This window comes from Brassica napus, chromosome A8 (genome assembly GCF_020379485.1).
Source record: "Brassica napus cultivar Da-Ae chromosome A8, Da-Ae, whole genome shotgun sequence".
Lineage (NCBI taxonomy): Eukaryota > Viridiplantae > Streptophyta > Magnoliopsida > Brassicales > Brassicaceae > Brassica > Brassica napus.
Window position 1 is genome coordinate 23139535 of NC_063441.1, and position 13537 is coordinate 23153071.

A 13537-nucleotide genomic window follows, 5' to 3' on the forward strand; every position below is an offset into this window, starting at 1 on the left:
ACAAATTTTTTTTTTTTTGAACGTAGTTACAAATTTAAATTGCATAAAAATAAGAGATAAAAACAAATCAATTAATTTTTTACAACTTTTCCACGTGGCATTATTTTATTTGTCAGGCGACTTGCGCTTTAGTATATAAGGGATTTATCTCTTTACAAATACATAACCCAGTAACACCCGTTAAAAATACTCATTGACTGATTTACATGGTTATTTTACTATGAGATTTTTAGTAAACAAGTTTTATAGTTGTCAAAACTCAATATAGGTAATACATGTATGTAAATGAATTTACAAGTCATCTGAACAGGCAAAACAAATTACAGCACAGGGAAAATCTTACAAGATTAGTAAAATAATTACTGGAAAATTCTTATTACAGCTTACATGAGGATATATTATAGGAGGAGCATAAACGAAGAATATAGATATTACTTTATTTTTTTTTTGAAAACTGGCCTTCAAGAATATAGATATTATGTTATCCAAATAAAACAAAGACAACTGAAAGGGAAAGTTGTCAACTCATCGCGAAGACCTTTTTAAGTTGGACTCTCTCTCTCTCTCTCTCTCTCATGTGTTGTTGTTCTCTGAGAGAAACAAGAAACAGAGTAAAACATTTTAAAAAAGCAGAGCTTAGAGCGCCTTTCCGCTAAACTCAAACGCAGAGACGGAGAGATGGGAGATGTAATATTATTCATCGAAGATAGTAGCGATTTAAAATCGAATTTCTCACGCTGCAGAATCTGTCACGAAGAAGAAGCCGAGAGCTACTTTGAAGCTCCTTGTTCTTGCTCAGGCACCCTCAAGGTATCGAAATATCAACATCTCAATTTTGAAATAAGCTTATCTTTATTGTAAAACTATTTTGTCAGTATGAAAAGATGTTTCGGTTGATCAGTTTGCGCACAGAGATTGCATACAACGATGGTGCGATGAGAAAGGAAACACCATTTGTGAAATATGTCTCCAGGTTTGACCATTTCTCATCCAAATTTTCAAAAAAATAAATAAATCAATAAGTTCGAATATTACTATTTCGGGAACGATTTGATTCTTTGATGTTTTTAAATAATTTGTTTTCATCTTGTCTTTAAAAAAGAAAAATTGATCGTTATCTCCTTGTTTGTTTATTCTAAGACAATTACGTGTTTCAAAGATATACTCCTTCGTGTCGTGTCCCGTAATCTTTTTTTTTTGCATCATCAGAAAGAAAAATATTCGAGTCTCTTTAAAATATCGTAATCAATGAGCCAATGCCATCCTGTTAATCATATCTTATTCGAGTTATTTATTTATTTAATCTACATATTCAATGAGTTTGGAACAGATATGGTAACTGGATCATCCATCGTTTTATGGGACCCATTAAACTTTTGTGCACGTATTTATTTTCTAATCATGGCTGGATAACTAGGAATTTCATGAAAAAGGATTTTTAAGTTAAAAAAAAAAAGAAAGCATCAGACACTCCTGTCCGGTTTTGATGTTAATTTGCTAGTTCTCAATATTTTCGGTCTAATAAGTCTTCGCTTTAGTCTCAGATTTTAGCAATTTACTATATTATGTATCTGTATTCTGAAAAACATGACGTCTTAATCAGCTAATTTCGTTTCTTTATTATAACGTAACCACTTCAATTTTACGATAGATAAAGTCATAAAGATAAATCAGCTTTCAGTTAGATTTTCCAATTGGTTTGCTTGGAGTGTTTTTTAAAAAGATCGATTTAACAGAATATGTATTTCTGTTAATGCAGTTAGAGTTAACATTATAAAATTATATATTGTATTGCAGGAGTATAAACCTGGATATACCACAACTTCAAAACCATCTCGTTTTATTGAAGCAGCAGTAACAATCAGGTAATTAATTTTCTCAAAATTAACTTAAAAGTTTGGATTAAGCTTCAAATATTATAGTTACATTTTTAGGTTTGTTGTTCAAGTTTATTTAAATCACCCGCGCGCAGAGAGATAGATTAAACTTTCATTATTCCTATGATTCAAAACGAATCAACTTTTCTTTCTTTTAATTTATGAGAAGTGGGAATTTACATAGAGTGAGGAGACAAAATGAAGGAAGAAGAAATAGAAGATTAGTGGATAGAACTGAATCAGATTTTCAAGAATGCAACTCTGATGCTGGCAGGGGCGCTTCTTGTTGTCGATACTTGGCTCTCCTTGTAAGTACTAATACATTTCACGTAATATGATGAGTTCAGACTAATTAGATATAGAGTTGTAGGCTTTAGAAATGATTAGTTAAACTAAATTATGAGATTATAAGAAATACCTTTGGTTTCGTGAGGTCTAAATCAGAGAGGTGGACCACTACTATTGACTAAACATGACGTTTAAGATTTGCATGATTGTTAACCACGCACAAAAAGACATCCACTCGGTTATTATTTTCTATACGCAACTCTAAACAAAAGCTGGTGAAACGACTGTCTGTAAATGATAACAAACGGGGTACTAAAATATTCAAAGAAAAATAATTTTTTTTTTTGTTTTGAAAACATGGAAAGTAAATATCACCATCGATTGTATTTTTGAAACAACTTTTTTTCAAACAACTTAATAAGCTTTCAAACGCATGTTTTTTTAGCAAAAAAAATACTGCTTAATAAGCTTTTAACCACGCTGCATGCGTGCAACTTCTGATCTACGACGTTAGGTAAAAGAAAAAGAAGGAAGATTAGAGATATGGTCAGGCTTCGTGACAAAAGATAGACGCTATATAAGGTTTGGTGGGTTTTTTTTGGTCGACCAAGAACCTTACGTATAATCCTTCAATAAGAGAACCCTTTGGTCTCACGGTGAGAGTCAGACTCTCACCTAACCAAAAGAAAAACTTTTATTCTTTTGGAACCCACAGAATATCTGTTATGGTTCACAGTTGTTAGTGGTCATATTGCCCATGATGTTGTGTCGTTTCATATAAGCTTTAACGCGTTTGTTAAAGCTATATATGCATGTCCAAATTGAACCGAACCAAGTTTATTTTGACGAAATATCCTATCATAACATATCTATATTCTTATGGAACCTCTTTTATGGCGTGGCATTGGAATTAATATATGAACTTTTTTTTTTGCAGTTCTCGGTGGTTTTGTTGATAAAGCATGCGTTTGATGTGGTTTATGGAGCCAACGAGTATCCCTTTACGATTTTCACGGTAAATTGAGTTTCATTGATTTTACAAAGGACAATTCTCTCAAATAGTATTTTTTAAGTTTTTGTCACAAAAATAGTCCCCAAAAAATAAATGACTAAAATAACATTTTTTATTTTGAAAATTTTAATTTTAATTTTCTTTTAAGAAAAAATTTGAACTCATCCCTAAAACCCAACCCTTTAACTCTAAACCTTAATGCATATTTACTCTTCAATAAAACATTTTTTGATCCTTTTCTTTTCTAAAAGTCTATTTTTATGAAAATAAACTAAAAAGGACTATATAATAGAATTTCTCTTCTACAAATGATTGGCTAAATTTGATATTCTTAGTAGAATTTAATTACTATATAGGTTTGTATTAGTTAAAATTATTAATTGGATGGGAAAATCAATGGCAGGTATTCGCATTGAAGGCCATTGGTATACTATTGCCAATGCTCGTTATCATTCGGACTGTCGCAGCTATCCAGAGCAGTCTCCGACACCAATTCCTCGTAAGCTCCCAAAGTTATCTATTTCAGAGTTGGTTAAGTTTGGTTTAATATTTAACCAAAACATGAATAAATTAGTAAATAATGGTAACACTAGTCTACTTGTAACAATACGTAGTTGGACTTCTGTGTCTTATGTTAACTTTTTGTTGTTGGGATATTTTATTAGGAATCTGAAGAAGATGCGTTGTCCTCTGAAGAAGAAGATCATGGTTTGGAGGAGGAAGAGCAACAGCAACATTTGGCTTAATTCTTTTCCTCTGCAAACCTTGTCTTTTTTTATGAAAACAAACATATTTCAAAATAGGAATCTTTGACCACTAGCAAATGTAAATTTTTATGTTAAGAATCATAAGATAGCTTTAATCAGAAACCCACAATATATATAATTAGCAGTGCCGGTTTAGATAGGGGCAAGCGGTGTGACTGTCCCGGATCCAATCTCTTACCCCCTATTTTTTTAATAGATAAGAGTCTAATTTTTTTTTTAAAATACATGTATTTTTATATTAAGAATAAAAAAAGGGTCTAAATTTTTTATAAGAAAGTATTTTTTATTTTTATAAATTTATTTTTAAAGTATTTTGAAAAAAATATATCTATCAGATTTTAAAAGAAAAAATAATAATTTGAAAATTTAATTTTTTTTTTGCCTCAGAGTCCATTTTACTGTTGAGCTGGGCCCTGATAATTAGAGGATAAAACATTTTTCTTCCTTCATAGTTCATCCCACGTCTCACGTTCTGTGTCACCTACAGGGAGCTGGAATCGATTATGGCATCTGAATTAATGATTTTTCTACTGCAAAAATAGAGACGACAGGTGGAGAGTTAGACGGTAGACGGTAGTGATCCGATGGGGATTTAAAGATTATGAAAAACATAAATACCCTTTTCCAGTTAAAATAAAAATAAAGTGTGGCTGCTGGGATTCGAGCCCAGGTCTCCACGGCCACAACGTGGAATTCTCACCACTAAACTACAGCCACTTTTTTGGCAGCTAGCACATATTATATTTACTAATCCGGATACATTTTCTGGTCCAAATACTTTTTTTTTCCTGTTTTGTAAATGCAAAATGGATCTATAGACATGGTCCAGCTCATGGTTCCTTCGATTCTGAAGACAAAACAAGCATGGAAGATGAAGAGAACGACCCAGCAGATGTAGAGATGGGAATGCGAAAACGGAGCATTCTGGTTTATAGGACAGATTGTGAATTAGAGTGGTGACGATAGGGAGAGACAAGATTGTGTTTAAGCCACCTGACATCGGCTTGATGAAGAAAGAAGGGTGTGAAACTAGAATATTGATACAATGAGATTAAAATGGGCCAATAATACGATTACAAAGGGTAAAAACATTCCTTGAAGGCCAATGTTATTCAACCAAACAGCAAGAAAACTTTACTTTGTTCTTCATAAATGTATCACAGATACTACTGATTTTGATCCCAAACAAATCTGATTTCCATCAGTTCATAAAAGGGCTACTAAGCTGAAGTATTACCTTGAGGCTCTTAAGCAGGTGCAAGTGGCTGAAGAGCTTTAAGAGGGTTCATGATGACAGCATCGATAAGTCCATAATCTTTTGCCTCTTTAGCACTCATGAAGAAATCACGGTCAGTGTCTTGGTTTATCTTCTCCAGGCTTTGACCAGTCTGGTAAGCGAGGTAACCGTTTAGGTTGGCCTTGTGGTGCAGCATTTCATTTGCCTGCTCTTAACACAATGAATTTGCCCGGTTAGTTTTTTTTTTTTAAAAGAAGAACAAATTGATATCAACACAATCTAGTCTCTGCAAGAAGTTATGACAAAGGCTGGAATGAATTCGAAAAATGAAGATGTTGATGAATGACCTGAATGTCGATATCGGTCTGGCCACCTTGAGCTCCACCAAGCGGCTGATGGATCATTATCCTTGAGTTTGGTAGACTGTATCTTTTTCCTGCAGTTATGACAAAAGGGTTAGCTCTCATCTGGGATATTGAGAAGGATAGACTAAAACTAAATGTTTTAGTATGAATGAAAGGATTAGGAGACTACCTTTGGTTCCAGCACTAAGCAGAAAAGCTCCCATACTGTTCAATACAATAAACAAACACACAGAAGAGAGGAAGGTATTACAATCCATACAAACTAGACGGAAAAAAGGACTTTGTTGTTTTCCAAAAACCATAAATGATAAACTGGTCATGTATCCAAAAGCATTAAGATCAGCTAATGAACAAAAAACAATGAATTGAGAAAAGACCCTGAAAACATAAACGCAGAATGATGAGAGTAAAAGGATGGTACCTAGCAGCAAGACCAACACAAACAGTGGAGACATCAGGTCGGATATGCCTCATAGTATCGAAGATAGCCATGCCTGGAGGACGAAAGAGAGAGAGAGAGAGAGAGATGGAAGAGTGATTAAAAAAAGTGAAAGAAAGTAAAAGGTAAGGAAGTGTAAATATTACCAGCAGTAACAGAGCCACCAGGAGAATTCACATACATGACAATATCCTGTCCAACAACATAAAGGAGCAAGCTAAGCAAATCATTGAGGAAGAAGAGATAAAATTGAGTCATATATAATTAAAAAATCTGACCTTAGTAGGATCAACGGCATCAAGGTAAAGAAGCTGAGCAACGATGATGTTGGCCATATCATCATCCACAGCACCACCACAACGAATAATCCTCTAAAATAAATAAATAAAAGGGAAACAAATTAATCAAAGGTGGAGACTTTTTTGATAAGCTTTAAAAAAAAAGAAAGAAAGAGAGCGAGTATAGTTAAAGAAATACATATTGGAAGAGTTGGGAAATGATACTGTGGAAACGCTCTTGAACCATAGGAGGCGGTCCTTGAGCGTAGGCAGGAAAATAGGGAGAAGAAGGGACTTGTAAATCATCTCTGCCAACAAGCATTCCAGATTTAGCCTAAAATCACAGTTGAAGAAGATATGGTCAAGCTCAAAGTCAAAGGTATAATAACCTTATGGACCAAACTCCTTGAGGAGAGGGAGGCGCAGGTGTCCAGAGATTGCCGTCGGAGTATACAGCCTTCCGAGTTGATGATGATGATGATGATGATGATGATGATGATGATGATGATGATGATGACCTCTTCCAGTTCTTTCTCTCGCTAACTAACTTGTTCGTCTTTCTGCAAGCCAAAAAAAAAAAGAAATTCCTTCAAATCCCTAAGTTAGCCCCCACCCCCTGAGATATCATCGCAAAGAACAAACAGTGACCTTGAAGGAAGAGGGAGGGAAAGCTTCTGAGAATCGAAAGAGGAAGAGCCATTGGAGACGAATCCAGCTGTAATCCTCAGAGAAGAAGCCGACGATGTCGAGACGCATGCATGACCCATCTTCTTCTTCTTCAATTCCGTCGCCGGCGATGAACTTCCTCCGCCCCCCCTTATCCTTTTCCGCTTCCAACACTTAAAAGCCTCTCTTCTTATTGACGGGTCTGGTTTTAACCCAGTGTTGGGGCGGGTCCATTTCAGCTCCGATTACATTTCTTACACGCAAACGCATTTTGTTTTTAGCTACAAAACGCGATTGTCACGGTCGTTTTTTTCAACAAGATTTATTTAGAAAAATTAGTCCTAAAATGCACATGCAATTTTTGTGTCCATTGATTGACTAATAGATAAATTTATCTACGTCACAAAAGAGATAAACAACAACAACAAAATATGTTACAAAGCTTCTTGATAAAAGCATAACATTAGCCATGTGAAACAAACAGCCATAACATATGTTACTTGTATATAACAACCACAAAAATATTTTATCAAAAACAAAATAAAATCTTTAATACATAATACCCTAGTTTTGACTCAAGTGACTCAAAACTATAGCTTAAAAACTTCCATAAACCCGAAAAAAAGAAGAAAAATATATCAGTTAGAAGCAGTCATGTGAAGCTGCACAAGCGAAGCATAAACCCCACCCTCGATTTTGATCAACGTCTCGTGAGTTCCTTTCTCAGCGATCACCCCGTTCTTCACCACGGCGATCACGTCTGCATTTTTAATAGTCGATAACCGGTGAGCCACAACCACCGTGGTTCGGTTCACCATCACTCGGTCAAGTGCGTCCTGGACCACTCGTTCTGATTCTGCATCAAGAGCGCTCGTTGCTTCGTCCAAAAGCAATATCTTCGGCTCTTTCACAATGGCCCGTGCTATAGCCACGCGCTGTTTCTGTCCTCCTGATAGCTGAATCCCTCTTTCTCCAACCACCGTGTCATAACCCTACTCAAAAGTGTATTGCTTGAGTCCTAAGTAAACTTTGAAAAGCAGAATATTTTTTAGTTCCCTTACTTGTTGTATGCTAGAGATGAATTTGTGTGCGTTGGCTAGTTCTGCAGCGGCTATGATCTCAGACTCGGTCGCGGCCTCTTCGCTTCCTTTGCCATAAGCAATGTTGGCTCGGATGGTGTCGTTGAACAAGACAGGCTCTTGTCCCACTAGTCCCATTTGCTGTCTCAACCATTTCAGTTGCATCTTCTTAAGCTCAATTCCGTCTAGAGTTATATGACCGGAATCTGGATCGTAGAATCTCTGTAACAGAGAGATCACCGTCGACTTCCCCGACCCACTCTCTCCGACCAAAGCAACCGTCTAAAAGAAAAAAAAACAAGAAGACATAAATTTATCACTGTTCATAAAACTTGAGTGACAACATTTCTCTAAAGATTGTAGTACCTTTCCTGCACGAATGGTTAAGCAAAGATCGCGGAAGATTTGAATGTCTGGTCTTGCTGGATAAGTGAAACTTATGTGTCGAAGTTCAATATCTCCCTTAACGTTCTCCAAGACTGTCCCTGTCTCATCGCTCGAATCTATCTTCGATTTTCTATCAATGATCCCAAAGATAGACGCAGCTGCGACCTTAGCTTTGCTAGAATCCGGTGCGAAAGAACTCGACTGAGAAATTCCAATCGCTGCCATTGTCAATGCAAAGAACACCTGCAAGAATTTTGAGGTCAATATCCATTTCTTCTTCATTTGGCACAAGTGAGATTAAAAAGCTACTTTACCTGGAAGACATCGTTGAAAGTAGTCCTGCCAGCTTCAACAAGTCTAGCACCAGCGTAGAAGCTTGCGGCGTAGACACAAAACAGAATGAAGAAGGAGAATCCAAACCCTAATCCACTGATGAAACCTTGCTTTATCCCGTCTTTAATCGGACCTTCGCATTGCTTCTTATACATCTGCATCACCTTCTCCTCTGCACAGAAAGACGCAACAGTTCTAATACTCCCCACCGCATCGTTCGCTACCTGACTCGCATCCTCGTACTTTGACTGCATTCACATATCCACAACCCCACATAAGTTTCTTGACCCACAAGGAAACAAAATAAACCTAAACCATAAGTTTTATTAAACGGACCTTAGCGTCGGCGGTGAATCCTTTCATGAACTTGACTTGAATATAACCATTGATACCAATCAGAGGAAGCATCACTAAGATTATAAGCGCCAATTCCCAACATGCAGTGAACGCTATGATCAATCCAGACGCAGCAGACGCAGCGTTTTGAACCGCTAGAGACAACGCATCCCCAACCAGAGCCCTGATCAAAGCTGCATCAGCGGAAAGCCTAGCACCCAACGTCCCACTCGAGTTCTGTGGCTCATCGAACCACCCGACCTCCATGTGAACCGCTTTCTCAAAACACATGGATCGTATTCGTCGAATCAGTTTCCCTCCAGCAACGGCAAAGAGATACATCTGAGTGGGTGAGACAATGAAGGAAACCACTCCAAGAGCTACAAATATTAACGCCCAGAACTTTGAATCTCTCCTGAGCTCGTGAGGCGGTTTGAAGAAAGCTTCGATGACTCTTGATATCAAAATCCCGAAAAGCGGGAAAATAGCACCGTTGATTGCTGCCGCTACGGTTCCTAGAAGGAGAACCGGTATCTCCGGTTTATTCAGAGCAGCTATTCGGGATAGCGACACTTTTGGGACCGGTTCTTGAGCCTCAGTTCCTGGTTTATCCTCTAGGCCTGCTCTACTGCTACCACCACCATGTTCTAGTCCTGAGGTTACTACACTTAAAGAATGATGACGGCTGCTATTTCCAACCGAAGAAGATGATCCTTCAATTGATTTTTTAAGACTCGAGTTCCGGAAAGATGATCCCGAAGCAGCGTCTGACGTTTTCGCGTCCTTGTTTATCTCTTGTAAACGAATGAGCTGCGAGTAAGCTCCCTCTGGATCTCTCAGCAGCTCTGAATGCGAACCTTTCTCCACCATTTTCCCGCGGTGAATAACCGCAATCATATCCGCATTCCTAACCGTGCTTAACCGATGCGCGACGATAACCGTAGTCCGGTTAACCATCACTCTATCCAAAGCCTCTTGAACCACTCTTTCGGATTCCGCATCGAGCGCGCTCGTTGCTTCATCGAGAAGGAGAATTCTCGGATCTTTAAGAATGGCTCTTGCAATGGCTATCCTCTGTTTCTGTCCTCCCGAGAGCTGCGTCCCGTGCTCTCCCACCATCGTATCCAACCCCTGAGGCAACTTGTCTATAAACTTGGCCGCGTTCGCTAGCTCCGTAGCCGCTTTGATCTCTTGAATCGTCGCGTTCTCTTTCCCGTAGGCGATGTTCTCCATGATGCTCGACGAAAACAGAACCGGTTCTTGGCTAACCAACCCGATTTTGCTTCTGATCCATTTCAGCTGAAACTCTTTCAGATTAACACCGTCGATTAGTACTTGTCCGGCTTTCGGATCGTAAAACCTCTCGATCAGACTGATGACGGTTGATTTTCCGCTTCCGCTCTCTCCTACTAACGCGGCTGTTGCGCCGCTCGGGATAAACAGAGAGAACCCGTCGAAAATATCTTCATCCGGCCTAGCTGGATAGCTGAAATGAACGTCTTTAAGTTCTATGTCTCCTCTGATGTCTTCAAGAATCTTGCCCTTTAAGTCGTAAGCATCAATCAAAGGCTTTCTTTCGATCGTCTCGAACATCTTATACGCTGCGGATTGACCCGCGGAGAATGCTGTTACGCATGGAGATGTTTGTCCAAGCGACCTTTAAAAACAGAGCATTTGTATGTCGCAAAAAAAAATACATTATCTATATTCAAACAGAAGATATGTACAAGTGATTGATTGCCTTTGGGGGTTTATAAACACTTACATGGCACCGGCGACGACGATGATGAGTACGTTGATGACAGCGCCACCGGTATAGCCTTTTTCGAGAATCATCTTCCCACCAAACCAAATAGCCAAAGCATAGCTGCTGAATAACACGAACAACATTATTCCCAGTCCTAGACCAGTCGAGAATCCTTGTTGTATGCTTGATTTGTACGCCGATGTTATGAACTTTTTGTACTTGTTTATCGCTTCTTTCTCTCCCGTGAATGATGCAACCTTTAAGACAAAAATTGAAAGAAACAAATCTCAGTTGAATATTGGTTTTAAAAAAAAAAAATTAGCTTAGGAGGAAGTTGTGTTATTACCGTTCGGATAGATCCGATAGTCTGTTCAACAACAGTAGCTGCTTTAGCATAAGCAGCTTGTCCCTGAGAAGAAGCTCGAGTGACTATAATCGCCATGGCTGCACCAGCCATTGCCAGGAGAGGTATTGAAGTTAACATAACCAATGTTAGTAACCATCCTTTAGCAAAAGCTAATGCAAATCCACCGATGAACGTTGCTATCAACTGAATAAACTTCCCAACCTGCAATATTCAATTAAAAAACTTTTTAAACAGATGGAGTCATTATATTATATATAAAGCCTCTTTTTTTGGAAATATATAGAGCAAATTTCTATGATTACCTTCTCACCCATGGCGTCTTGTATAAGAACAGTATCACCAGACATTCTACCAACAACCTCCCCTGTGTTTGTTTCCACATCGAAGAATCCAATGTCTTGTCTCAGAATTGTTTTCAGATACATATTTCTTATCCTCGCCGCTTGTCTCTCCCCCGTTATCATCCAACAAGCCACCTCTACAGAAAAAAAAAGAAGTAAAATTACAGTTAAAAACTTCTGTTCCTGAGTTGTTTGTTTTTTGTGTGTAAAAGTGCAGTGGAGAAACATACGAAGAAAGGCTGCTCCTAGTGTTCCAATTCCAAGGTAGACGAATTTCACACAAACCTATTAAGAGGAAACATTATCTATTTATTAAACCAAGAACATAATCAAGTTTTTTGATATTTTTATTGTTATAACAAGACATACCTTTGAGATAACATCAACGATGTCTTTGTTGTTCTGGTTCTGTCCAAAGGAATCAATGAGGTCACCAAACAACAATGTCATGAGAGGCAAACCAACACCATTCCCCATAGCTCCAACTGAGCCACATATCATCAAGAGAACATCGTAGGAATCCGCAAATGCAAATAGCTTGTAGAAGGGAACTGTCTTCGCCTTTTCATCCTTCTTTGTCTCTTCTTCTCCTCCCTCTCTGGGAGTTTTGGAAGTTGAAGGTTCGTGTGAAACAGAGTCGCCTTCTCCGGCGCCGTCACGATTCATTTTCGGCGCTGGTAGAGAAAAGAAAAAGAGTTCGAATACACAGATGGAGATCGACGGTATATAATAACAGAAAGAATGACTATAAAGGAAGGCACCTTTTTGACTTTTTCTTAAAAACCAGAAAAGGCTGAGAAGTTGGAGAATTTAGGAAAACATTTACAATTTGAATCCTTTTTTTAGAGAAACCTAAAGAGTTTGCCAATGTGAATCCAAAAGACCCCACTTGTGCAGAAAAAAAGAAGAATCTGCTCCTTTTTTGTAATTACAATCCAAAGAGTTTTCCCCAATGAAACAAAAGTCTGTTATGGGACAAGGAGTCACACGTTTTGTACTACCCGAAAATTCAGGGATCATACTTAAATACGCAACTCAATTAGAAAATTAAAGATGAATGAAGAAGTTAAAAAGAGAACGGACCTGAAGATCTGACATGAGCAAAAGATTTTGAAAACTTGACGTGAGACAAACCGTGTAGTTGTCTTGAAGTTGTTAAAAGACTTGATTTAGTTCTTATTTTATTCAACTTTCTTCTTTTAAAGATTCCAATTTGTATCTGCAGAAACTAAAGAGCATTTTGGCCATTTTATATGCAACTCTTCTTTTTGGGTTCTGTGAAAAAATTGCTTCAGAAGCAAGGAGGAGTGTGATTTCATTAAACTAATCCTCACCGTCTCGATCGGTCAAAAAGCCTCATAATTATGCATTTTGATGTTTTTATTTCCTTGAACCAAACGCAAGAAAAATTCTACCTATGCCTCCTAAGAAGAAATATTTTATTTTGAAATTTAAACTATTTATGTACATTCAAATAATACCATGGGGCTTTATATGCAGAATTTTAGTGAACATACTAAAATTGAATTTATCTGATCTAATATATATATATATATATATATCCGATAAATTCAATTTTATCGGATCAACACATAATATATACATATATTAGGGATATACATATGTTTAATTCAGTTTCAAAAATTATTAGCTGTCAAATTAAACTATTCTGATTGGAGATAAGTGAAACACTTTTAATATATATTAGACTATAGCACATACTAAATATGATTTCACTTAGAGTATCTGAAATATAAAACTCTATATTTTAAAGTAACTTCATATGAAATGTAGTTTACTTGAATTCTACTTATTTTGAACTGAAAAAATGAATAATGAACAAAAATAAATAAATGTATTATTCTGTTTATGAATTAAATCTATTTCTATTCTATTATGGATTCGAAATTAAGTAAAGTTTAATCATTAGTTTAGAGTAAGAAATATAGTAGATTGAAAATGCTCTTAGTAGTTGTTATTTTCGGGGGAAAGATTCTTAAAGCACTAGTCATTTAAAC

At 37.1% G+C, this 13537-nt stretch overlaps 3 protein-coding genes and 1 non-coding gene across 8 annotated transcripts; 1 reads left to right on the top strand and 3 right to left on the bottom strand.

Moving 5' to 3' along the window:
• The first annotated feature begins 507 nt into the window (after window positions 1-507).
• On the top strand, window positions 508-4062 carry BNAA08G27180D. 3 transcript variants are annotated; one of them, XM_013840069.3, is made up of 7 exons: window positions 508-810; window positions 902-973; window positions 1798-1865; window positions 2062-2185; window positions 3103-3180; window positions 3581-3676; window positions 3843-4062. In XM_013840069.3, the coding sequence occupies exons 1-7, from the start codon at window positions 679-681 to the stop codon at window positions 3921-3923; spliced, it is 651 nt and encodes a 216-aa protein (XP_013695523.1). In that variant the 5' UTR covers window positions 508-678; the 3' UTR covers window positions 3924-4062. The 3 variants fall into 3 exon arrangements, with proteins under 3 accessions (XP_013695523.1, XP_013695521.1, XP_013695522.1); XM_013840067.3 differs by having other exon boundaries at window positions 548-810; window positions 2044-2185; XM_013840068.3 differs by having other exon boundaries at window positions 548-810; window positions 2047-2185.
• Window positions 4063-4589: 527 nt separating this feature from the next.
• Window positions 4590-4661, bottom strand: TRNAH-GUG. Its single transcript has one exon. It is a non-coding gene; the product is annotated as a tRNA-His (tRNA).
• A 303-nt stretch (window positions 4662-4964) lies between these two features.
• On the bottom strand, window positions 4965-7189 carry LOC106401269 (ATP-dependent Clp protease proteolytic subunit 5, chloroplastic). 2 transcript variants are annotated; one of them, XM_022691504.2, is made up of 10 exons: window positions 6912-7175; window positions 6781-6823; window positions 6653-6750; window positions 6463-6571; window positions 6264-6356; window positions 6132-6177; window positions 5968-6040; window positions 5716-5750; window positions 5529-5617; window positions 4965-5386 (listed from the first exon to the last, which is right to left on the bottom strand). In XM_022691504.2, the coding sequence occupies exons 1-10, from the start codon at window positions 7028-7030 to the stop codon at window positions 5192-5194; spliced, it is 900 nt and encodes a 299-aa protein (XP_022547225.2). In that variant the 5' UTR covers window positions 7031-7175; the 3' UTR covers window positions 4965-5191. The 2 variants fall into 2 exon arrangements, with proteins under 2 accessions (XP_022547225.2, XP_013697206.2); XM_013841752.3 differs by having other exon boundaries at window positions 6653-6823; window positions 6912-7189.
• Window positions 7190-7361: 172 nt separating this feature from the next.
• On the bottom strand, window positions 7362-12646 carry LOC125577223 (ABC transporter B family member 11). Of its 2 annotated transcripts, none has more exons than XM_048738386.1 (11): window positions 12603-12646; window positions 11889-12193; window positions 11750-11804; window positions 11481-11656; window positions 11158-11379; window positions 10830-11068; window positions 9065-10721; window positions 8710-8976; window positions 8375-8638; window positions 7991-8290; window positions 7362-7921 (listed from the first exon to the last, which is right to left on the bottom strand). In XM_048738386.1, exons 2-11 carry the CDS (start codon window positions 12183-12185, stop codon window positions 7568-7570), a joined length of 3831 nt encoding a protein of 1276 aa, XP_048594343.1. In that variant the 5' UTR covers window positions 12186-12193; window positions 12603-12646; the 3' UTR covers window positions 7362-7567. The 2 variants fall into 2 exon arrangements, with proteins under 2 accessions (XP_048594343.1, XP_048594342.1); XM_048738385.1 differs by lacking the exon at window positions 12603-12646 and adding an exon at window positions 12281-12504.
• Window positions 12647-13537: the final 891 nt, after the last annotated feature.